Source organism: Propithecus coquereli, unplaced genomic scaffold (genome assembly GCF_000956105.1).
Source record: "Propithecus coquereli isolate 6110/MARCELLA unplaced genomic scaffold, Pcoq_1.0 Scaffold229, whole genome shotgun sequence".
Classification (NCBI taxonomy): domain Eukaryota; kingdom Metazoa; phylum Chordata; class Mammalia; order Primates; family Indriidae; genus Propithecus; species Propithecus coquereli.
The window spans coordinates 641192-668926 of record NW_012147830.1 but is presented as its reverse complement, the minus strand read 5'-3'; the positions used below and the strand labels follow the sequence as shown (position 1 = coordinate 668926).

The 27735-nt window shown below is 36.6% G+C and overlaps 1 protein-coding gene across 1 annotated transcript in view; it reads right to left on the bottom strand.

The window, feature by feature from the left end:
- Window positions 1-27735, bottom strand: part of PHLPP1 (PH domain and leucine rich repeat protein phosphatase 1) — a 217406-nt gene that overhangs the window by 90189 nt on the left and 99482 nt on the right. Inside the window, exons 2-3 of the mRNA XM_012645288.1 lie at window positions 21051-21247; window positions 14511-14636 (exon numbers count right to left, since the gene is read on the bottom strand). Coding sequence (XP_012500742.1) covers window positions 14511-14636; window positions 21051-21247 — 323 coding nt within the window. The remainder of the gene's footprint in view (window positions 1-14510; window positions 14637-21050; window positions 21248-27735) is intronic.

The window sequence follows — 27735 nt, the reverse complement described above, 5'->3', positions numbered from 1 at the left end:
AGCACTTGGTGTGACCCTCAAAACTTACCTGCTGGAAGAATGGCCACTGGATTACTTTACAACTCTTCCGTCTTACCAGTTTGCCTCTGCACTTAATGTATTCGTTCACGTGGAGACCACTTTAAAGAAGACAAATTCTATTTCAACTGAAACATCACACTAAACACTCCCTTTGGACGACTAAGAGAAAATGATTAAACGTCAAGCTGTATTTGCTTCCTTTCCCCATTCTGGACCACAAGCTGTTTCTGCTGGAAACAAGGGGGAGGAAACCACAGTAACAAGGCTACAACAAGCGTGAGTGGTGCTACGGAGCTGCGGCAGAACTAGGAACATCTAGAGTGAGAACATAAATTCAACGTGTCATCATGGCCATGGAGCAGTGAGCTGCCAAAGTGACCATAAAAGCTACCATCGGCTGCATGTCTGCCCAGTCCCCTGCCCTGGTCACAGAATGGGAGATTTAAGTGCTTCCACCCAGGCCCACCTGGGTACACCAGGACTCCACCACAGAGAGGAAAGCACTCTAGTTAGAAGGGTTTGCTTGAATCCCAAATGAAAACCTACCAGCTGGGTGACCGAAAGAAACTCTGACCCACCTACACAGCAGCTGATAAGATCCTTCTTAAAATGAGAAAGACCTACATAAACAATAAATATTAATCAGAAAACTACGTATACATATCTCAGAGCAAGTAGCCTTTATTGTTCTTTTTTTTTTTCCCCAAGTAGTAGTAGCCACGATAATAATAGCTAACATTTAGGTAGTACTTCCTTTGTGACAGGCACTGTTCCAAGAGGTTAAGACATAATACTTAATCTTCACAAGCACTTGGTGTAGTAAGGACTTACTCCCATTTCAGAAATGAAGGCTAAACTGAGTCACAGAGTATGCCCCAAGGTCGCATGGTTAAAGCAGCAGGATCAGGGCTTGAACAAAAGCCTGTACTCGTAACTCAATGCCATCAGGTCAGGACTTGGAAGGAAGTTTAGATCTGACCAGAATGGAGGCTCCTCTAACCCTAATGATAAATAATAACATAACTAGAGCAAAGAAAATTAGATGTGGTCCCTAGGATAAGCTTAAGCCTTAGAGATGAAGACAAGGTGGTGACAGACAGTGAGTCCTCCTCGAGGGAAGCAGAGGAGACCATCTGTTGACCAAATACAGATTTCAGAGAAGAGGGAAGCCCTATTGGGCATCATTTCCTGACATCATGGGTTCTGCCCGCTCCAATCTCACACCGCCTGTCCAACTGGGCAACAGCAGTGCCACCTGGTGAGCACCTAATCAAATTTTTAAAGGTTACAGGAAAAGTGCAAGAGGTTATTGACATCTGCAAAGAAAGTGAAAGAAACAGGCACATATAGAATTATCTGAAATCTTTTTTACAAAAAAGGACTTCTAAAGGATCTCATAATTAGAATATCAATTCCTTTTGGCAAAAGCTACCATACTTGTATTGTACTCACAAACTTCAAGACAGTAAAAGACACAAAGCTGAGGCCAAAGCAACTTGACAGATAGAAGGAAGAAAGGGCGTAGGCTTAACAGTCTGCAGGGTGTGTGCGAATGATTCCACTTACAGGCTTTGCGGCTTTGGGTAAGACATTTCATTTACCTGTCCTTCAGTTTCCTCATCTCTAAGGTAGAATAAATAATATCTTCCCTGATCAACTTGATAAGTTGCTACAGTAATTATACTTTTCTCATTTTAAAAAATCAGGAGAGACTCTGTAGACCAAGTAAACCATTGCTCTTGTCACCCTGAGCAGTTCCACAGATAAAGTGCAAAGACAAACCATCAATGAACTACAAGTGAATGAATTCAAGTTTTAGATCAGTTGAAGGTAACTGTGGCTTAGGAAATTGTTCTTGTCTGTATTAACAACAAGAAAATGTTTAAAGCTGACAATTTAGAGTTAGCAAATTAAATGCAACTTTTCCCGCACGTACCTACATACTCTGGGAGATACATGAAAACGAACATGAATCCCAACTACCTGCCCAAGTTGTCTTCTTTTCCAAATGACTTACAAACATATATGGGGGGAAAGTTCATTTGGCTCTCAAACTATTTCCCCCAAAGAACACTGCGGGGTAAAAATAAAAACGATAACATGAACAACAAAATTTTCAGATTACTTAAATGGGCATCCACAAATTTTCTAACATGTTACTCAGCTTGACACTTTCTTCAGTTGTTTCTTTGCCTATCCTTAGGACCCTTATGTCGGCCGGGGGCGGTGGCTCACGCCTGTAATCCTAGCTCTCTGGGAGGCCGAGGCGGGCGGATTGTCTGAGCTCAGGAGTTCGAAACCAGCCTGAGCAAGAGCGAGACCCCGTCTCTACTAAAAATACAAAGAAATTAATTGGACAACTAAAAATATATAGAAAAAACTATGCCTGTAGTCCCAGCTACTCGGGAGGCTGAGGCAGGAGGATTGCTTGAGCCCAGGAGTTTGAGGTTGCTGTGAGCTAAGATGACGCCACGGCACTCTAGCCCAGGCAACACAGTAAGACTCTGTGTCAAAAAAAAAAAAAAAAAGGACCCTTATGTCGAAAAATGTCTCTGCTCTAAGTCTAGCTGAGTTGCATTTCCAAGCAATATATCTGTCCTATCCTTAACCCATCCTCACCAAACTGTCAAAATTATTAAATATCATCTTCCCTTGCAATAGGACTGTATTCAGCATCACTCACATTACTCTTTATGGTTCACTTAGTGGATAATCATCTTTTATAGACAAGGGAAAGTTCACAGTAACATTCATTTGATTTTTTTGTCCCCTCTGTACTTTAGTAAAGTTGTATTTATCTTTATTATGTGCATAGCATGCTCAAAATTAAGCAAAATGACTCTGAAAGGCTTGGTCAAAGCAGCTGAAATAGCACAAATAATTCTGCCTGTGTAAAGTAAAAGATTGCTGTGAACTGGCATTATGAGTCATTAATTGCTCTGGCCTAGCCTTTAGTGGCTTGGGAAATTACGCCCCTGGCTACAGGGATAGTCTCTGGGGACTTCACCAGACTTCTGTAAACAATTCTTAACCTCGACTGACCTAGTTTTAATTCTCGTCCCTCCCAAAAATGCTTTGGGAAGGCATGAGGTGGGAGAGTATAAATTTAGAATACAGTTTATTAATCTTTATCAGTTAAGCATTCTAACAACTTCACTTGTTTCAATTTCATCCTTATCAATACAATTTTAGTGTTTTATATCAAACAAAAAATTTCAATTTTAATAAATATTTTAATCCCTACTGCTCCAAAACATGCAATTATTTCTTTTAAAAACTTCTATAAAAATGCCTTTCGTTTGACCCCAGAGCTTTTCACAATGACATCTCATCTCTTGATTCTGTACTAATTATCATTCTATAAAATCTGTTTAACAGATATAGAAAATCTTCCTATAAAGTTATTATAATATATACCTTAATAATGCCCTAATAGGAGCATATCAAGCTACCAATTTTGGACTTAGTAAATTCTACCTGGAATTTCAGATCTTACCATTTCTTTTCCTTAAAAAGGTTAAACGATATGGAACAAATATGAGAAATAAAATATGCAAATTACACACCATTTTAAATTATTAGAGGTAATGAAGTGGCAAATCAATGAAGATAACAGGAAAATCCCTGTCATTAATAGGTAAAAATGAGAGATGGGATTCTATGAGGGCAAGAGTGGTTAGGGGTGCAGGAGGGTACCTATGATTTTAAGATGATAGGCTATAAGGCACCTGTGAAAATATAGTTAACAAACCCCAAAATAAGAGAGTATGGAAAGAGCTACAAGCTAGAGAAGAAACAATATGCTTGGCTCATGGTTCAAGCACCAAGCTATAACAATACAGAAAAACCAATATAGAGAGATCTAGACTAAGAGATCCTCCTAGGCATCCCTCACTCTCTTTGCCAGGGAGGAGGGGCACAGGGATGGAGATGAGGAGTCGCCATGCTTATGGCCATTATGTTAACCTGAGTGAATCGTTCTATATATATTCTTTATTGGCCTTTTATGAACCAGGCACTGTACTTGGGACCAGAGAGATGCAGTCTTTGTCTTCACAAGCTTAGCCTCTTGGGGACAGAGACATCTAAACAACTATAATTCAACAATGTACATGCAATGGTGCCAAGAGGGCAAGCACAGAGCCAAGAACATGATCCTTAGAGCTCCACGTCAACAGTAACAGTTCCAACACAGTCCCCTCCCGTGACAAAATGAGCCGTGGATTCACAGGCACTTCTGCTGTATTTGTTCAGTGAGCTCAGTGTGTAGCCAAAAGTGAAAATGTGGACCTGGCACCTCATTCTCCATGAGTCAGAAGCAACTGTAAAGGGACAGAGGAGATGGCACCAACAGCCTTCGAAAATCACAAACCACCGGTGTAATTCTAACAGTTATCTCCCCTCCACACACATAAACCCCATTGTGTTTCTCGGTAACAAGAAGAAAATAGAGCTCAGCTTGGGTGGAGATCAAATCTAAACTCGAGAGTTCCTTCCTCATTTCCTTATTGGCAAAATATGTGTAAACAATCTCTTTAGAATGTTTTTACCTGGGAATGTTTCAGAAAATCATGGCAGCATTCTCCCAAATGTGGTATCTCCTTGACAAAGGAGAAGCAAACCACAAAAAACCTACATTCTAGCTCTCTAGTAAAAGAAATAATATAAATACATATTTGATCAGTTATACTACTAAAAATAAGCTACTTGTTTTGTATTTAAATTTTTAAACATCAATGTTTAAGTTCCAAGTCTAACATACAAGGTCCGGTATGTTTAATATAGAGTTTGTAGATTTTTTTTCAATTATTCCACAATTCCCTACTTTATAAAATTATAAATTAGACCAGTGCGTAGAAGAATTTAACCCTTCTGAATAGCTGGAGAAAATTCAGTACTCTGGGTTTAAAAATACTGGGGACTCCCACGATACGTAAGCATTAATATATAATGGGAACACTAAACTTTTAAGAACATATATATTTAAATTGGTCTAACCCTCAGATTAAAAGGATTTAACTTCAAAATAGAACATGACCAGATACAGAGATCTGATTAATTATATATGCTAAGTTCTTGATATATCAATATTTGACCAGTTTGCAAAGAATCAGACAACATTAGTCCCCTCAATATTGAAAACAATTTAATCTGCCTTGGATGACGCAGAAGGCATCTCAGATTCCTTAAATACTTCATAATTATCATTTAAGAAGATCAGTGATCAATCTCAAGTGGCTGAGCTCGTGTCCTTTAGTAACTGCTTGATAAATCACCTTTTATCATCCAACTGGAGCTGCCTGGATTCTGCTGACAACTCTGTATATAAAATACTTTATTTTGACAGTGTCAGTAAATCTTGTTATTTGAATCTTAGTTTGTTTTTAGACCCTTCTGACCACTGTAAAAGTACAATTAAATAAAAGGAGCAAGGCAGTAGAACCTATTGCATAAAGCAGTAATTGAATACTTTATACTTCAATTCCCTAAACTGCAAACTGAAGATGATAATATCCCAGAGATTATCTGTTGTTGTTATGAGCAACCTACCTCACAGGGCTACTATTAATATAAAGTATCTATAACCATGCTTGCCAAATAGTAAAACTTACAAAAATCTTAGTTACTATTATGTGCACTATTGTCACTACACCATCAATTTGGTATGGTAAACAATTTTGTTATTAACAAAATATACCTATCAACAAGTTAGGGGAGGGAAAAAAGCAAAACAAAAGTGTTTTTATTTTCGAGTTGACCTCACAAATACATAACATACTTACTTTGGACGTAACGTCTAAAGAAAGGAAAATAATGGTCACATACTCTGTGATGGTCAGATGATATCTGCAAGTTATATCCACAAACGAGAGAGCATCCAGAAGGGAAGCTACTAGATAAAGGATCTGAGAACCAAGTGACAGAAGGAGTTGTTGGAATTACCAGAGATGGTTTTCCTGAAAATAGACTGCTAAGGAGGGAATGGGGCCAAGGAAGGACACGGATCAGGGTAAGGCAACAATATTTAGAAGTTATGAAACAGGAGAGGAAGCAGAATCATCTTGTGCTATACCAGAGAGCAAATCTAGGATCAATGCGTCAAAGCTACAGGAGAGACTTCAGCTCAATCGTAAGGAAGAACCGTCTTATCAGACACTAAGGATGTCTGAAACACTCTTGACACTGGAGGGAGGGGGAATTCTGGGAGTCTACAAGGGCTTTTTTAAATCTTAAATTCTATTCTAAGTCTCTGAAATGAGAGCCATTTAATGACAACTACAATTCAAGGTTAAACTAAAGAATATTTCAAAGAAAATGCCATATAACACAATTATTTCAGAAAACTACAACAATTAATATTATCTTCTTGGCAACTACCTTACAAGGGCCCTTCAGAATCTTAAAATAACATGCTGCAACTTTAAAATGTAGCTGTAAGTTCCTTGTATAAAACCCAGAATGTATTTTATTAAAGATAACAACACACAGACAAAATCCACATGTATTTTAATAATAGTAGTACAGACCCCAACCAAGCTTCCTTAATGATTCCTGGGAAAATGTTTCCAGAGTTCCAGCAGGAACATAAGGAACACATTTCCATTTGCTGGGGTCCTGACAACCCACAGGGAGCCTAGAATAGTGCCTGCCACAAAGAAAGGCCAGAGTTAACAGTCCTCTCCTCCCTCCCTTTCCCTGCTGGGCAGGGGAAGCGACAGCCCTGCTATTGCCAACACAGCCAGAGAAAGCAAGGGGAAGGGACGAGAAAACAGGAAGAAGGGAGATGGAGGTGCACAGGATGAGTTTAAAATGGTAATAGCCTAAATATACAAATACGCAGTGCTTCACAAAAGCATGCTTCTTTCATTATGAGATGTTAAACAATCTAGGCAGCTTTGTTATTAGTATAAAACATGATTATAAAACTTTGGAAAAAATAAAATTAAATAGTTTTAAACTGAAATAGCTTTAGAACTAAAGTAAAAACCTCTTCTTCAGGAATATATTAAGTAGGATTTCCGAAACAATAGCTACCACAGGAAAATAAAAGAAAAGATTAGCAGTGTGGAAATAAGATACAGGTAGATGATGCATAATTCTAACTGTAAAGAGACCATTCTATTATTTTTACTCTTTTAACTTAGTAAGTTGTATGTCTAACAAAAGCAAAATTTAATGCAATTCAAAATATTTCATCTTCAGCTTAAATTCAAAGCAGAATTTCTAAGTTCCTAATTTCACAGACTCGTACTTTATATCTGTAATAAAGAGTCCATAACATAAGTTTTTATAATATATAACAAACCCATTACTGCACTGGAAAGCTAATTATAACACTGGGCAACTTCTAGTCACATTTCTGTAAGGAACTGAAATGCAACTAGCAGGAAACAATCTTATACTGGCCAGTATTCTTTTGCTTTATTTAGCTTCAATTTTTTTTGCCCACACTTCTTAGACCCCTGTGATATGATTACATCTTTACAGTACATCTTTGCAAACAGCCTATGATTTACCTATCCTTGAAATGAACTTTCTTTTCTTGTCTTCGTGGTGAACTCCTGCGTATCCTTTAAAAGACTCAGCTTGCCCATTACCTCCTTGAAGTCTTCCCTACACACAAATTTCTCATACCCTAAACATCCAAACCTTCCTCACATCATCACTACAGAATTGATACCAGGTCACATTTTATAAGCTAAAATTCATGTCATTCAGACCCTCAGTTCCACTTCAGGTTCTACCACATGTTTTTTAGATCAAAGAGCCCTTGATATGTTATCTAAAAAATGAATATAAAATGTGAAGTGTTTCCAGAAAAGCCCTGGACTTCTCAGCAGAACCCTATTGAGAGCAAAGCTTCTTACCATTATAATCCCAATGCAACCAACTACAGCACAATCCTTAAAGGACAAAGGACAGATCATGCTGACAAAAAGCAGCAGACTTCCTAAACTACGCTTCAAGAAGCAAAACATGTATAAAAGATAACCAAGTCATATTAAAGTGTTCTTTGCAACTACATCTGATGGACATGAATCTGTATCTTGGAAACCTCAATCCTATTACACCAGAATGATTTGACTCAAGTGGTTGGTTACGTATTCTTTGACTAAAATCTGAACAGTAAAACACTGTTTCTAAGCAAATGAAACCATAAGTTCAACTGTGATTCACCATATGTCTCACTCTTATTTAAAGGGTGATGCTTACCCATCATTTCTTGTGATCTTTCAGCATAGTATGTGGCCCCAACTTCCCTACACTGTGCATGTTAAGTGTGAACCCAATACATCACAGCAACCAAAAATGCACTGTGGTGACTTTTTTTCAAGTCAAAGGCCTAGAATTTAAATACTATGGTTAATACTGAGAGCTACACAGGAGAGATAATGACTGTGATGGTCACCGTCACCTGCAACTTTCATCACATCAGCCACTGATTAGCAGAGAAAGAGACACAGACAAATAAATGGCCCTCGTGAGGCCTGAATTAGTAACACTGGGCTCACTGTCACCATGTTATAACCAACTGAACTGGCCAGGTTTGAGGTGCTGGGAAGAGATTATGCTGTGCCTTTTTCCTTTCTCCTACAGAACAGAATTAGGACAATTCTCTGAAAAGTACATATTATTAAATACAGTATTCCTAACTACAGGGCTCTAATCTCTTTCAATTCAGTCATTTTACAAATTGAAATTCAAAATACTAAACTTTGAAATGTGCCAAGTAGTAAATTGTTTTCGTCATTTAGTTAATCAATGCTCGAGCACATTCAATCTGTCTGATAACAAGTTAAAAGAGTGACTCACAATATGCCCTTTTCTACAACTGCTGTATATTCTCTTCGGTATTGCATGCCACATCATTATTTCAGGAATAAGACATCTGAGTCAACTCTAAGTTTTGTAATCTGAACAGAAGATTTGTAAAAATTACCATAATCACCTGAATTGTCCATTCTTTAAAAAAACCACCCATAGATAATAGTATTGTGATTACATCTGTAAGAAGAATTCTCATCTTCTAGAGTAACACACACATACACACACACAAATAGCTGTGAGTGAAATAATACATGTCTGGGATTTGCTTTATAATAATCCAGAAGAGACAGAGAGTGAACAGATAAAACACCACTTGGCATGAGCTGGTAATTGTGGAAGCTGGGTCAAAGGTATGTGGGTGTTACTATTATCTCCACTTCTGAATATCTGACATTTTCCATAATAAAGAGTTAAAAACACATAAGCACACAATACTAATTCAGTGATCTGAATCCACTTTTAATCTTCCATGAAATAAAGAAACAGACTTTAAAGTGGGATAACACAGTATCACAAAGCTACTAAAACTTCTAAATTAAAGCTAAGGCTGAGGCTATAGATTCACATGAAAGACTAACTTTGAAAAGAATTCATAGGATCAAACAACATGTCTAAAATGAATGCACTCGAAAAAGTGGGCCACAAAGATGGACAGACAGGTCGGAGTTCTGTGAAGTTACTCATATATTTGAAAGGAGTTCTTCCGCAATTCCTGTTCTTCCCTCCGCTACCACCCTCTGCCTTTGTACGTCACTGCCCCACCAACCACTTTGAAAACACGTCGGACACATGTACCTATATTGAGCAAACAGAGCCCTTTTTCTACATTGCATACAATAGGATGTTTACTGAATTTTTAAAGCATGCCATGCATTAACATTTTAGGGATGAATTTACAACCAATATTGTAATCCTCCCAAAGGAGCTCTTCCACAGTATCTACCACTAACGCAGGCCCAAAATAAAAATTCTAAACGGACTACATCGGGTATTATTTTGGCAAGCAATATTAAGTGCTAAGATTAAGTTTAAAAGTATATAAGAGCCTATCTTGGTAGAAACGCATTTGATTATTCAACTTTTACAAATTTTCCCCAAATGAAATGAAAGAAATTAGAACAAAGATTAACACTAAGGAACTGAAAATAAAGAACCTTCCTTTCAAATTACTTATCTAACTCATTTTAATTTAAAAATAACTGGAATTCTTTTTTGTCCTCCCACCCAGACTGGGGTGGGGATGGTGACTGAAAATCAGAAACTTAGAGATTCCTTTGTCTTGTTGCTTTGTTTTTCTTTCAGATCTTTATCAAATGGATCTTCATCTAAACATCAGGATATAAAGACAATCCACTCTGTGTATGTTTTATTTCTCAATATGAAAGAAAAAGAAACTAAATGTTTCCATAGTAACCCTGAGTGTGAACTAAATTGTCTAACTTCCTAATACTTACTTAGGAGGAAGAGCAGATGACAACTGAAAGGGAAGTTGGAATTAGAAAGGGCTTTTAACAGTCAGCCTTATCCACGCCAAACTCCCTCCCTATAAGCCCATATTCCCAAATGGACTGAGATTCTCACCCTCTTTTCAGCAGCCCCAACCTACCCTCCCCACATGCTGGATTAAAGGGAAAAATACTATCACAGTGTCACAAAGCTACTAAAACTTATCTGCAACATATGAAATTTAAAGAAAGTTGTGGTCATATTTTATATGTGATTCAAATCCAAAAAGGGAGTCCCTTCGCTCATTTCTTATATAATATCTAACCTCTTTGATTAGCCCCTTAAAACTCATTTGCCTTTTAATTCACTAACTATAATTTCTAAACATTTTTGAAACACATATTTAGTTTTTAAGATTACAGAAAGGAAAGACACCATATCTAAAATCTGCATTTACTAAAATGTTTTGCCTTCTGTTCCCCACTCCTAACTTTTAGGAGGAAATCTTCATTCTCTCCAATGTCTGTCATCCTTAATCACTTTCCCCACAAGGATGCTATAGCTGTTAAGAGCAGCAAAAGGTAATTTGCTCAGACAAAATAAGACATGAGTGTCCTTATCTGCTGAAAATATACATACAATAATACTTTAAAAAATTGACCAATCGATAATAGCAGCAATGAATCATAAAATTATCATAGTTACTTAGCTCAAATTTAGTCATTCACATACACATGGACACTCATCTACTTACTATGTGTCAGTGTAAGTCCATTACATGTATATCTCATATAAGCCCTAAAGGTAAATGCTATTATTATTATTCCTTTTATCAGATGAAAAAGCTTGAAATTGAGAAACTTGGATATAGCCACATAGCCTGTAAACAGTGGAATTCCCATCTGCCTTACTTTGAAACTCAAATGCTACCCCCACACTCTATATCTTCTCCAAACAATCAAAGTCTTTCTGAAGGGAAAGGAGGTTAAAGTTCTTATTCTAATTAGTTCTAGTTGATATTAATAATCTAAGGTAATTGAAGTCCCTCCTCCCTCCTGGAAATACTCACTTACCCTTGTTTTAAGCATAAAATATATTTTGTGTAAGTATATGTGCATGAATTATCCTCTACATATAACTGCACTACATTTCAGCACTTACGTATCAAACGTTTTCTAATGGTGACACAATAATCAGTGGACAGGGAAACTAGCACCAATGCTCCTTTCTCCCATCCTGCCACCATCACGTTCTCCTGTGTCACAATTCTTCCCTCACCTTCCACTGTCCCCTGTTGCAGAGGTCTGATGGCTGTTCATGGTTTGGATAATCAGAGTGAGAGCCTCCTTATAGATATACTACACTACTGGACCATACAGATGGCATATTAAGCCAACCAGGAAGAGAAGAGTACTAACCAAGCCAACCTGACATTTACAAATCACTAGAAACAAGTTGGAAGTCAATATTTTTCACACCCTACTTAAGAGATATTTCATAATCTACCTCTTGAGCTTTGCCTCCCTGCCCTCTCTTGCAATGGAAGCTCTCTGAAGTCAAGAACTGTATTTTGTCAAAGTTTTAAAGGTATAAAATATAAAGAGTCTAATTAGTGCTACGGTTCCTGACTGAAGCTACAATCTACTTAGTAATTCAAAGGTAGATCCTAGAAGCCATTCTTTATTTCTGCCTTTTTCTCATGCCCCTTGTATATGATTTATCAGTAATACTGTCACTCAATCTCCAAAACACATCCCCAAACACAGCTTTCCCTGCAAAACCACCTTCACCTCCTGCCAGGCCTTCCTTCTTGCCTTCTATAATCCACTGGTTACACAACAGCCACTAACAGATTATGTAACTTTCTGCAAGCAAAATCTTTAATGGCTTGGCATTATATTAATAACAAAATCCAAACTCTGTCCCCTATTCGATAAGTCCCTGCCTATCCTGACTTCACATGCTATACCACTCCCTTGTTGCAGTCTCAGGGCCTTCATTTTCTTTACCCTCTGCCTGGAAAGCTCCTCACCAGATCATCAAATAATTATATTACTTTCATTGAAGTTCCAGTTTACTCCTCAAAAAAAGTTGTCTCTCCCCCACCATTCTCCGTCACACATCACCTTGTATTACACCACTCTGATACTTGCTACCTTATTTCTTGTCTGCTTACTTATTTATTATCTGCCTCCCCAGCGTAAGCCTTACCAAGAGAGGGGAATTGGAATTGTTCTTTGCTATATCTCCAGTGCTTAAAACACCATTAAACTCAATGCCTATTAATCTTTTTGTTATTACGGTTTCAGTCAAAACAATATGCCATGGTAAGCTTGGTAATTTATGTTTATTCCTATTTACATCTTTAGCCGTGTTTAAGAATTTATACCTCTGACTTGTTTCAGAAAGAATGTAAAGCAGCTGACATTTGGTCTAAAATGCATGACATTGCATTTGGTCTAAAAGATCAAAACATCTCCATATAGGACATTCTATAAAATACCCCACTGGTACTCCTCAAAAGTGTCAAGGTCATGAAAAACACAGAAAAACTGAAAACCTGTCACAGACCAGAGAAGGAAAAGGAGATATGACAACAAACGCAATGTGGTACCTTGGATTACATCCTGGAACAGAAAGAAGACTATGGAAAAACTAGTGAAATCCAAATAAAGTCTGGAGGCAGAGTAATGTACCAATATTGATTTCTTAGATTTGACAAATGTGGTGATGTGTTTGGGAAGCTGCATGAGGGGTCTATAGGAACTGTCTGCACTATCTTTGCAACTTGTCTGTAAATATAGACATATGCCAAAATAAAGAAAAGTTAATAATTAAATAAAAAGTTTATTTAAAAAATCAACATCTCCATATAGAGAGAACTTTGTTGCACTTCGATCACAGTTTGGCATTTTATTCTGAATAAAGCAGCGTGAAGGCAATTGGCTTATTGCTTTGCACCCGTACGACCACTTAAATATAAATACATATAAAAGCACAATTTAAAAGAATGCACAGCTACTTAAATATAAAGGCCCAATAATATTTAATACTTGTCTCCTCACATTTGCAATTACAGGAGTAATTTTAAAACAGCTAGACAGATGCAATTATCCCCTCTAACATTACATTAATTCTACATGCAAGTTGGAAGGAAAAGTGCCATCTTTCGCATTTTCTCCCAAAAGGGTGCTGCACTATACATCACAGGACTTTCATTTACCTGTTAGGTTAAAATCTTCTAAGTCTTATCAAATGAAACTCTGTTGCCTCTTCTCTAGAAAGAAAAGAAACTAGTGCTCCTCCGTGGTATCACATTATCAGAGAATGGGTTTTTACCCGATAATTCAAATGTGGCCAGTATTTCAAAACAACTTTCTACACATTATTCTCTAATTTTCTGTTAACTGTTTTACAAAGCTATTCCCTTACTCATTCGCTTGACAAATAATTACAACACACAGCAATATAAATCACACTGAACTTGGTCAAGTTGGATTGTAAATTAAAAAATACGAAAACAAATTCCGTTGTAATGTTCCCACACCCTAGAGATTTCATCATTTCAAAAACACACCCAAAACCAACACACTAAAGTACTACAATCTACCCCATCATTTTACACATAATTCTATAAGTGAGATGTAAGAATATCAGCATTTATTTATCAAGTTATTGTTTTCCATTACACATATACACAAAGGTACTACATGTTATTTCATGAGACATGGTGATCTTTCTTAATCAGGGGAATATAAAATGGTCAAAATAAAACAAAAAAAGTAATCATTCGAAGGGCAGAACAAAGGTGAAAGAGATACGGCACAAGATTAGACTGTTTATATGAAAAAGCAGTCAAAGAAGGAAGGGAAATTTGTAACAATTCTCTGGTATTTTGTGGTTCGTAGTTGTCCTACCTGGGGCCAGTCCCTTAAATATTTTCAATCTCATATTTTTTATCTACAACATTAAGACAGTAATGCCATTCTACTGAATGAATAAGTATGAACAAAACCTGGCAAATAAAAAACAATTTTTACAAAGCTACTTTTCAGACAAAATTAGCTTTTAAAAAACTAAAAATTGCTAACCCCTGGCAGTATCCGGGGGGAGGGAAATTGTGTGTATAACTATATTCCGGACCTGGGTAAAGCAGAAAGCAACTGTTCAGCCAGCTCGAGGCTGAACAGATTCCTGGGTAAGTGCTTGCTTACCTTGGAGACTTGTCGCAGCCACCTTAAGTACTCTGCGAAAGTATCAAAGCAAATGTAGTAAGTCTGGCTTTGGGGTCCAGAGGAGCTAAATGCTAAACAATGCTGGTGTTTTTTCACTTCTTCTACCTATAAAAATAAACAGAGAGAAGCAAAAACAAGTAAGACAGCAGAACCATTGACGTATTTCACTAACTATACCTTGGATCAGTGAGCCTGCACAGATTTGCATCTTTCCCTATACATGTTCCTCTTATCACTTAAAACAACTAAGTTCCTGTGTCTGACCAACCAATCTGAATTACAAGGAAACCAAAAAAGGGGAATTTTATCTTTATTAGATTTCCCCACGAGACTGAAATTCTCTTCTTCCTGTTTAAAACTGCTCCAGACTCCCTTTCTCTTTCTCTAACTTCACAATAGGGTACTGAGGTTCTTACTTCCTCTTAGGATTTTTACTTAAGATTTTACTTAGGGGACTTTTGTATTACTTTGAATCACAACCTTTTTTTAAAAAGAGGTCTTCAACCATGTTAAATAAGTTTTGAAAAATTAATTGTGAAACTGAAATTAACCTGAAATAAAACCCTACTACCACGAGAAATTTCAAGACCTAATAATGCAGTATTAAGAGTCAAATCAAATTTCCACTCCCAGTAAAGTCTTCACAAGGGGGAGAAAATTTAAACAATAAAGTAATATGATATTAGACAAACTCCTATGTTTCACTTACAAAAATGACCATAAGCCAAGTCACAAAGAAAGTATAAAAAAATTTCAAAAAGGTCAGTATCACACAGACTATGTTCTTGCACCAAAATGCATTTATAAGTCAATAATAAAAAATTAAAAAATCAATTTAAAAATCCATGTATGTTTACAAAATTAATAACACACTTCTAAATGACATACTTTTAAATTATACACTTCTAAACAACTCACAGGAAAAAGAAATTATAATCAAAATTTTAAAATTCTTAGAACTAAACAATTATAAAAATACTATACATCAAAATTTGTGTAATGCAATAAAAGGAGATGGATAAGGAGAAATTTATACTCTTAAATACTCATATTGGAAAAGAAGGTAGAAAATTAATTTGATCAGCATGTATCTTAAGAATTTGGGGGCCCGGCACGGTGGCTCACACCTGTAATCCTAGCACTCCGGGAGGCCTAGGCGGGCGGATCGTTTGAGCTCAGGAGTTCGAGACCAGCCTGAGCAACAGCGAGACCCCGTCTCTACTAAAAATAGAAAGAAATCAATTGGACAGTTAAAAATATATAGAAAAAATTAGCCAGGCATGGTGGCGCATGCCTATAGTTCCAGCTACCTGGGAGGCTGAGGCAGGAGGATCGCTTGAGCCCAGGAGTTTGAGGTTGCTGTGAGCTAGGAAAGCCATGGCACTCTAGCCTGGGCAACAGAGTGAGACTCTGTCTCAAAAAAAAAAAAAAAAGAATTTGGGGAGGAAAAATCAAAACCAAAACCTGAATAAACCCAAAGTAGAATGAAGGCAATGATAAAAAGCAGAAATTGGTGAAATGAAAACCAAACATTTAACAGAAATTGGTGAAATGAAATCTTCTGGCAAGTTCTATCAAAAAAAAAAAAAGAGAGAAGATGTTTATAAATAATATTAACAATGAAAAGGGGAACATAGCTACAGATTCAGCAGAGATTAAAAAGAAAATATTATAAATAATTTTGTGGCAAATTCTTAGAAAAAATACATTTTGCCAACACTACTAAATTAAGAAAAAACAAAGGGCTAAATAAGCCCGATAACCATGTAAGAAATAGAATTATTTTTTTCAATTTCTCAAAAAAAAAAAATCAGGCCCATACAGTTTTACAGGTAAGTTTTACCAAAGTTGTAAGAAACAGATCACTCCAAACTCATGCAAAATTCATCCAGTAAACAAAAATGAAGGAAAATACCCCAACCCATTCTATAAGACCAGTATAACTAGAACCATACCAGAATAGTAACAGAAAGGAAATTATAGGCAACCTCAGTCATGGAGACTTATCTTGAACAAAACGTTTCCTCAGAATCCAGTAATACAGAAAAAATGTATCAAGAACAAGGTGAATTTACCTCAGGTAAGGAAAAATGGTTTAACATTATTAGACCTATAAAATCATTAACCACATTAACAGATTAAAGAAGTAAACCATATATGATCATCTCTTCCGACTGCAGAAAAAGCAGTTAGTAACATTCACCACCCCTTCACCATTCAGGATCAAAACTTTCAGCAACTCAGAACATGAATAACTCACTTAAGCTAATCAAGGGTGTTTAACAAATATCTAAAACAAACTTCAGTGTAAATGATATCACTCTCTTTTAGATCACATTGATAAGACTCAAATATCTACTTTTTCTTTTCAACACTGTAAGAGTCCTGGCCATTATAATAAGGTAAAGAAAAGGAAGAAAGAAAATTGTCACTATTTGAGTATGATATGATTAGCTACACAGTAAACTCAAAATAATCTATAGGTATCACATGAGAATAAACCAGAAAATTTAGCAAGGTGGTTGGATAACAGATCAAAACTCAAAAATCAACTGTATATTTTTATATACCAAACAAAAAATATAATTTTTCAAAAATGTCATTTAAACTAATCAATATTGACAGAGATCAGGCCGAAGGTTTCTTGGGGATGGTGAGGAGTGCGAAGGGATGGGAGGGAAGGAGCACAAAAGGGCACAGGGACACTTTGGGGAGTGATGGATATGCTCACTATCTTCATTGTGGCGATGGTTTAGGGAGGGTATACAGCTAGCAAATTGTATTTATAGGAGTATGCAGTTATCAAACTGTTACCAAAATGTGGTTTATCATTATCAATTATACTTCAATAAAGTGTCAGTGGTCATGGAGAGAAATAAGAACAATTGAACACTGATGTGGATGTAAAATGGTACAACTTTGTAAAACAACTTGATATCGTCTTGTAAAAGTAAATGCATATATGCTCCAGAGCCCAGTAACTGCACTCCTAAGTATGTACCCCAGAGCAGTATTTATCAAGGAGGTCATTACAGGAATTCTGAACAGTTCTTCATTGTGCGTTGCGTAGGACCATCTAATACTTTGCATATTTTACTCTCTAAGCCCCTGCCCTTAAATGCCAAGAATGTCCCAGTGCAGCAAAGACATTGGTATTCACCAAGCACTTTATCTACTTCTCTACATTTCTCAGACCCCTTGAAATTAAGGCAGAGTCATGTGACTGGCTCTGGCCAATGAGCTGTGGGCAGAAGTGGCATGTGTCACCTCTGCAACTAAACTCAGACGAGCCAGTGAATGACCCTCCAGTTACCTTTTCCCTGTCAGAACAACGAAGGAAGGCCACATGTCCCAAATGTTGTAAGTACAAAAGAGCAGAGTCTCCATCGGGCTGGGTCCAATTCCCACCCCTCAACCCCACTGACCCATAGTGGACATATAACGTGAGTGAGGAATACCTGTTATAAGTCATTGAGATGGGGGTTGAGGGGTTCCAAGGCATAACTTAAACCTATATTAACTGATAGGTTGACTGTTCAATCATTTGACCATCAAAACACTTCTACATATTACCAAATGTCCCTTGGGCACAGTAACTCTAGTTGCAAACTACTGCCCTAGAAAAAGTACTTACAGGAGGCCTATCAACATAACACTATGTCAGCAGCATTGTTTATAACAACAAAAAACTGGAAGTAACCCAAATGTCCATCAGTAGGAAAACTACTTAGGCAACTATGGAAATTGTGGAATTTTACAGAGTGGAACATTATAGAGAAATAAAACCCATATAACTAACATGGAATCTTATTATAAAACATTATATTGAAAGAAAAAATTCAATTACAGAAGACAATATACAGTACAATAACATTTTTATACAGATCAACAAGCAAAATATAGTTACATGATAAAATGTATGTCAAAAAAGAAAGAACATGAATACACATTCTAGGACAGTGGATACCTCTAGGGTCAGGGGAGGCAGTGGAATAAATATAAAGAGAACACGGGTAGAAGAAACATTGGGGTTGATATCGCTACAGTTCCTAAATTGAGGAGTAGGTTAACAATTATTAAATTTATTATGCTTCGTAATTTAACAGACATTAAGTATTTATTAAAGTATATTATCTAAAAATCTATGTTAAATTCTAAAGGACAAATTAAACATAACATAAAAACTATACGATGAATAAAATATATCCATTAAATATTTTTTCAATAAATTAAAATATTAAGAGAGCTTTATTTAACAGCAAAATATTTATTATTTGAAAACGTAAACTAATGATCATGCTAAAGTGGTGTCCCAATTAGATACCACAGCAATTATAGCTAGGTTTTGACCAGTTTATCTCACATCTTATTTCTAGCTCTTCCACATATAAATCAAAAACAAAAAATAAAATCCCTTCCATTTACTCTCAGTTTTTCCTGTAACAACAGGATGAAAAAAAGTAATAGACAAACATTAATGACAGCTCAGACTGTAAAAAGTGAATTATTTTTCCCTAACTTGGTCGACAGGTTTTAAAGACTCAATTTTTCCATGTACTCAATTATTTTTAAAGGCATAGTGAAGAACAGGTTTTACAAGGTTTGCTTGTGAAAAGAGGAAGCTATTAACTTTCAATTCACTCAATGGTAGAAGTCCATCCAATAATAGGCCTGGGAAACAGGACAAGTCTCCCGTTCTGAATGAAAATGCTAATTATAACTGAATTCGCTGACCTTATCTGAACATTCTCCATGCTTTCCTGCCTCTGCCTCTCTGAGCATAATAATCTTTCTGACCATCTCCTTCATATGTCAAAAGATTTTTCATCCTTCAAGTTCTATCATAATTGCTACTTCCTTTATTACAAAATTTCCCCTTACCCCCCACAAAATATAATCTCTCCTTCCACTAACCTCCCACGGTGTTTTTCTGCACCTTCTCTTATGGCAAATATTGTTGTGTACATCCTTCATCTCCTGATAAAAAATTATAAGCTATTCAAAGGCAGGGATGGGGACTTACCCATCTTAGTATTTCTGCAGTGCCAAGCACAGTTATTCACTGAGGTTGTTGAATAAATAGTCATATTAGATTTGCCTATGCAAACACCCAGCATCACAGAGAAGAAAGAGATAGACTATCGACTTAACAAAGCATCAAACATTAAATATGCACTTCTATGATGACCTATGGTGGTAATATTGATGACTACTTTTTCAGTAATCCATCCAAAGGACAAAATCTTAAGTACTAAGCATCAGTCACTAACTCTTCAATGTTCAGACAAAAGTTAAGGAGCAATGGTTTCAAAATGGATGACTAAAATAGATTTAAATATGTACCTTGCAGCCTGACCAAAATCTATTTTTGAAAATGATCAAGCCTTCTTAGAACTAGAATATAAAAATAGTAGAGAGGAAAAAAACTGACCTGGGCTATTTATTCGCAAGGAAAAACTATGAAGAATGTACTTGCTACATAGCAGGTGAACAACAAAACTATTTAATACTACACACATCAGCCTCACCTTCATTTATAACCCCTAGAACAGATCAGACGTTGGTAATTAAAAAAAGGTTCATTTTAACAAAAATTCGTTTCCTATTTTTCCTCTCTTTAGATTCTCCCTCTCCTGCCTCCTTTCCTGTGCTCAAAGGGGAAAAAATGGTAAAGAAAATATTTGTTTAACATGCCCCCAATTTCCGACAACCCATTTTCTCATCCAAATCTTCCTTCCCAATTATAAACGTTATATCACTCAAAAATCAAGAAATACTGACACATAATTACGGTGATGCCACTGCTACCAATGCTTAGGAGTTTATAAATAAACCTGACAAAGAAAAGAATATAACATTTTCCCAAGCAATCTGGTTCTTTCTATTTTATAGATGATAGGAATAAAATAGTTAACATGTGCAAAGAAGAGCAGCCAGTAGTGTCAGAAATAGGCCAGTTGTATCACATTTTCTCCAAAATGAAAAATATTTAAGATTCGCACTTTATGACTAGTCATAGTAATAAACTAAAAATGCTAACCCCACTCATCACTAAACATAGAAAGGTAAGGGAAAGTGAGATCAAAGACTTAAGCACTAGAGAGTCCAACCCTTGGTAAGCATCTGTGAATGTTCCTAAGGTCACCAACTTAAGGATCAGTATACTCTATTACAAAATATATGTTCAAGATATCAAAAGATATCTACTTATAAATAATGAATTTATCATCTACACTCTAAAATATAACAATGAAATTCTATTTGATCTATTTTCAGTCCAGTAGGTAAAGTTCATATATTAATGAAGCAACTATCACCCGGGCCTCACGTGAGCCAATGCCATGGTTATTTTCCACAACTTCACCAACCAACAATGCCCACTGGGGGATCACAATAGGAACTGAATAAAACCCCAGATAAGTCAAAAATCATCTACCTCTTAAACCACAGAAATGGCTGAAAGAAAGGTCCTTACTGATGCTGGGAAACCTGTCAGTATTTTGATTGTTTTAAACTTACTTTTCCACCAATAAGTGGAAGAACATGCATCTTTCCGGTCAAACTGTCTTTCACAGATGATACTATCAGGCAGGTCCCACACAGGATGACTTGGCGTCTTGTCCATCGGTTCACTGGCAACTGCATTTTGCCCTTACGGACATTATACATTCCTGAGAGCTGAATCCGTTCAGAGCTACCGGTACTGTGAGGTTTCCCTAAAATAAACACAAACAAAGATGTTATTCTCCAAAAATGAGGTTTTTTTCCCTATTCGTCTACATACCCAATATACTAAGTGGACAACGAGAGAATAATTATAGAGAAACAATCTAATTTATAATTAAGAGAATACGACTGCTGTGGTAATGGAATTATTCCACATGTACTTGTTAATACTGGGTGAAGAAGGGCCTTTTTCTTAAAACCCTAAGAAAAGACCATTTTAACTCCTCTATTTTAACCCGTTTTATTTTCTTGAGTATATTTCATGATTTAATTTTAAATGTGAAAAGAGATGACTTCAAGATTTTTATGGATAGTAGAGTTAATTTAAGTATACTAAGAAGAAAATATTAGACTGAGGTAGGAAAATAACATCCAATGTCTTGCATTTAAAACTAATTGGTGGCCAGGCACGGTGGCTCACTCTGGGAAGCCGAGGTAGGAGGATTGCTTGAGCTCAGGAGTTCAAAGACCAGCCTAAGCAAGAGTGAGACCCCGTCTTACTAAAAATAGAAAAATAAGCTGGGTGTCATGGTACTTGCCTGTAGTCCTAGCTACTCGGGAAGATCACTTGAGCCCAGGAGTTTGAGGTTGCAGTGAGCTATGATGATGCCATTGCACTCTACCCCGGGTGACAGAGCAAGGCTCTGTCTCCAAAAAAAAAAAAAAAAAAAAACACACCAAAAAAACTAATTGGTATAACGAATTAACTGCTGACATTTTCCTTCTACAGATATTCAATCAATGCATATTTGCTATAAAGGAGACATAAAAAAATTAAAGATTTTTCTAATAGGAAAATACTATTACTTCCTACTAGAAATAATAGGGATAGTATATAACCTATTTTAATACCCATAATCATAGCACAAATCCTCAAAGATAAATCTAACAGCAATCCATGAAGGATGGGTACCCGTGATTCAAGGAGAGAAGCATGGAGACAGAGACAACAAGCACTGAGATGCAGAGAGAGAGAGATCTGACAAAGATCTAAAGAGCCTTCATTTCCCAAATGGAAACGAATTTGGCAGGATTACATTCAGGCAAGTCCTATCAGCTAAATGGGACAACTACAGTGATTAACATGACATAGTGATGGGTTTGCATAAGCAACCAGAAAAGTATTTTCCCAGTTCTAGATACTTATAATAACAAAGAGTACTGAAGCCCATGCTCAGAAATAAGTTAATAAGAGATATATGTACTACAGTACAGATACAGGAGTGATATATTTATTTGGAAATTTGACTAGTTGCCAAGGGCTAGCAGAAAAAATAGGTTTAAGAAAAATTATATTCTTATTAATATTAAAAATCAACATAAATACCAAGTAGTTTTGATAGATGTCTAGTACCTATTAGACAGGGAACAGGAAGAGCAACGGCACCAAAAAGAGATCTCAAGAAGATCCAAGGAGTGTCTGAACCCTCCCAATACACACTTTGGGTAGAGATGTTAAGAAATAACAAAACCAGCAGGTTTGAATTTTACTTCCTCTTTCTCCCAGCACATCAAAATGTTTTACAAATTAAATACTTCACACTACATAATTTTGCTGGTGCTAAGCCAGAATAAAGCATAACAGTGATTCAGCTATTTGAGCCAGGTGGCCAGCAAACAACCGTTAAAGCTCTCAGTGGAAAGGTACTGAGTTGTTTGTTTACCAGATGTTAATTTTCCCACAAATGAGTAGGAAGCCCAGAAGACTATTCAAAACAGACATGACTTTCCAATGGCTACCAATGACAGATCAGACAGTCATTTACACATCCCATTCTGCACAAGTGCATTTATACCCAGAGAGGAAGGTGTCTAGGTTTCCAGCCTAAGAGCTCCTTTCTAAATGACAGACTCTTCTTGAAGGAGAGAAGACTCAAGAAAAATGGAAGGTAAATAAAAGACTAAAAGCAATGGATGACAGGCAATTGGGTTTCCAAAATCCCATTTCCCTGACTATAATAAATTAACGTTCTCTAACAAGGTATCTGATCTCATCTACACACACACACACACACACACACACACACACACACACACACACACACACGTACTAGTAGATGCAAAGAAACAGATGTTTTATTCAGCCACATCAGAGAGTGGCTTCAAGGACACTTGTTAATTTATGCAGATCTGTGAATAACTAGAGAAAAAAAGACAAGTGGATAAATAAGGAACAGCCCTTCCATTCTCTAATTCCATATATGCCCTAGAGAAAGCCCCAGAGCAAATCACCAGACAGATTGGACTAAGACCAGAAGAGATCTTTAAGACGAGAGTATGGATACATCAACAGAGACTGGCTTTTTATGCCCTAGTCAGAAAAATTCCCAAGAGTTCTGAATAGTCCTGGAGCCCAACGGTAAGATCAGTCTGTCCTTGGAAAGCCCTGAACATCCCAGTCTGAATCAAATCCCTCTGGTCTTGTTCTCAGTGAATTTCAATACTTTTGTTTTCTGTCCACTCCCTGGGTGTTCCAGATCAGACACACCCTCGGGGCTGTATACCAACTGGGCTCTGGGGAATATGGAGATAAATGAGGTAATACATACCTGGGCAATCACCCAGGAGCCCCTCCTTTGTATTAACTTTCTTATTCTATGACATAAGAAATTATTTTTGTGTTCCCTGCCAATTCTCAAAACTTTCAATTCAGAGGAACTCCAATTGCCCTATGCTCTAATAAACACTGACAACACCAGAGTAACCAATGTCTCCCAGTTTAAAGCTGGGTCAGTTGTCGGAACTTTTACTTTAGAAATGTTACTCTCGTTCCCTGTGGGTTTAAGGCATTTTTACACGATCCAGGAGGAAAAACAGACAGCAAAAGTAAACATTTCAAGCTGAGACAGAAACATGAGCACAACAGAGAGTGATTTAAAAACATACTCACATACTTTCTCTTTTACTTACTCACTGGACACATGGTGGATAAGGTGAACTATACCAGTCTATCTACAAAACAGACACTGGCCCACAGGCGGTTAAGGCCCACTTGTAGAAAATTACAGCATGATGCTAATCACGCTAGGACCTCTGGGTCTAATTACTTACTCAAGACTCCTCTCCCCTGCCACCAAATTGACAGTTCTTATTTCAAGCAGTAAAACTGAAAGGGGGAAAAAAAGAATATGAAATGTCTACTACAAGCCTCTATGTTAGATACTGGGGATATCAAGAATATGTTCTCTGCACCAAATTGCTTAAAGCAGAATTTCTCAAAATGTCTAAGAACCGTATTTATCAGAATCATTTGGATTCTGTCCACTACAACAACACTACAGATTTGGAACCTTGGCAGCCGAGGCCAGAGACCTGCATTTCAACAATCACCATCTCATGTGTTTGTTTTGGGGCCATAAATCTAAAAACAAAATGATCAACTCATTCCCTAAAGTCAGCTTATTTCCTAACAAATGTATTAACATTCCTCACATTCATGAATTCAGGATTTCAATTTTTGTCCTTCCCTAAGTAAGCTACTTTAATGATTTTGTGTCATGTAAAGATATGTGAAAAATATGATGAAAGCCATGGACCTCTGGAAGAAAAAGACACATAAACATGCACGGACATCAAATTTGGCAGATAATGGCAGTAAATTTATTTAACCATCCCCAATAGAATAAAAAGACGGTGAAATTACTCAATGGCAAAGTCCTATTCCCATTTGTACAAATCACACTCCAACACAGGAAAATAATGATTTAAAATTAATTTCTCCTAAAGCTGAATTTACTCTTATCATATTTCCTCTCTTGTTGGCTTATTTCTGTCTCTTTTATCTCTCTCTCTCTCTCTCTCTCTCTCTCTTTCCCTCTGGCTAGTCAAGTGAAGCAGTGGGAGTAAAGAGGAACAAATAATCTTTGACTTTTCTTATCTCTTCCTTGACATATTCTACATATGTTAGGAGGCCCAGCCTACCTAACAAACTATCTAGATAGATAGCATGTATCTACATATTTATTTTTTCCAACAAAAAAAGCTCATGGAGTATCATAGCGACAGGTCTATTATAATCCCTATCATTGAAAATGTCTATTTTTTAAAGTATTTACAATTTTAAATGAGAAAGCCAAAGCTAATATCTTAACCAAAAAATAAAACATTATTTGAGAAAGTACATCATCATATTGGTTCATTTAGCTACTGTTTTAAAAAAATGAGTCCATTATAAGTAAAACTAAGAAAACTAAAGCAACATACTGGCTTTTTGGGGTTATTATTTTATGTCATGAAGGGTTTAAACATTTATTTTCAGAGTAAAAGCCAAAAAGTCATTTTTTTGTGAACTAAAGTACTTTTGAGTGCCATGAATGGTTTTTGCGAAATGCTTGCCATGATAGAAATGTTTGCCCTTTTTTCAATCAACTAATTCTATCATTTGCATCATTTCTGTGTCAGTTTAGTTTCATTGAGTTTTCTCCTCGTATTTTCCACATTTGGAGGACAGTCATTATGAATTTTACCTTGTTGAGTGCTGCATATATTTGTATTTCTAGAAATATTGCAGAGCTTTGTTCTAGAACACAGTTAAGTTGTTTAGAAACAGTTTGGTTCTCAAAAGGCTTGGTTCTAAAATTTGTTATACAGGACCAGAGCAGTCCTAAGTCCAGAGCTAATAATAATAACAGCTAGCAACACCCTGCTGAGTACTCTACCAGATGCCCTGTAAATTATAAGGTTTTCTACTCCGGCTCATAGGAACATGAACTATACCTGGCCCTACATGAACTTCAAGGTTTGTGCCCTCTGTTCCCTTTCGATGTTTCCCCAGCCCTGGATAGTTTCCTCACAGACATGCATTGGTCAGGACTCAGTTTAGGCTCAGTGGCAACCCCTTTGCACATGTCCAGAACTCTACCTCTGACAGCAGCTCTTTCTTCTCCAGCACTCTGGCCTATAAACTCAAGTGGCCTAGACTCAACAGACTCCCAGCGCTGTCTCCTCAACTCAGGGCGAGTACCAGGTTCTATCTGGGTTCCTTTTCCTGCACTGAGGCCTAGAACTCTCTTCCATCAGCATATTGGTGCAGGTACAGGGCTCATCTAATTTGTTTCCCCTCTCTCAAGGACTGGACTTGCTGTGGGCTTTTGTGCCCTGTGCTGACTGATGCCCAGTGTCTGAAAGCTGTTGTTTCATATATTTCCCCCATTTTTAGTTGTGGGTGAATGAATAAATGCAGTCCCTATTTCTGCATCTTGGCTTACTTTTTAATTTAACTTTAATACCTACTATTTATTTTTCTAATTTCTAAGAGTATAGTTAACATAATTAAAGATTTTCTTCAAAATGCTGCTTATAAATATATTACTGTAATCAGGAATTCAGAGAAGCTGTGGGACCAGTGGACTGGAACAACTATCTGTCCTTGTCCAAAAAACAGTTCCAAACATCAGTATTAACATAGTTCTGCTCTTCTTTCCCCATTACTGACAGTGATGAGTATACAAACAACTTCTAATTTGCTGCTTTACTTCATATTCAACCCTACAACGATAGGCCTAAAGTTAGCCCTCTAGCCTCATTCAAAGTAAAATACTAAAACCTGTGGTAGCTCTTTCTGTACGCAGGGGCCTTTCTTGATTTTCATATTTGCAGGTATTAATCTAAGTAGTGGGGACTACTGACCAATTCGCTTATGGTTAAACTGGGTGTCACTATACTACCTACCTTTCAAAAACGAATGTAAATAGAACAATAACGAATAGTTCATTAATCTCTCTATCCCACCACAAATATTAGGACTCTGACCTTAACAGATATACCTAATACTGGATAGAGCTACTTTGGTAGAAAACTCCTGACTGAGAATTCTAAAGTACACTTTGAATTGCCTCAGCCACAGTGGTTTTCAAAGTGTAGTCCCAGGAGTGGTATCAGAATCACTTGGACTCTTATTGGGAGTGCAAATTCTCAGGCTCTACCCCAAAACTGCTGAATCAGCGTTGCTGGGGGTGCAGCCCAGCAATCTGTTTGCATAAAGCCTATATAAATACCAGTCAGAAATAGAGAGATCACCTTGATGCTTTAAACAAACACCTCCATCTCCTAAAAGAAGAGTCTAGGTTTTTCTCTTTTCTATTTTAGAATCAAAATATACCATTCTATAGAGAAAAAAATTATCCTCAATAATTTGTTTTATATAGAAAAATTTTTACCACCTTTAAAGTTCCATTAATTCAATGAGACACTAACTGGTCATGTTACTGATTTCACCAATTAAAATTTTTGTGAACTTGTTAAATTTTTTTCTCAGATTTAATTTTTAGAAATTGAAAAGGGGTTACAAAAATTAAGGCTTTTGATATTTATTTCCAAATTGGCATTCAGAAAGGCTGTAATAATGTACATGCATATCAGCAGTGTAATGCATGTAATGTTATTTACAGTGATAAAACATTAAAAACTCTCCTAAACATTTCACAGAAGGGAACTGATTAAAGTAGGATACATCCATAAATAGAATCCTAAGGTGTCA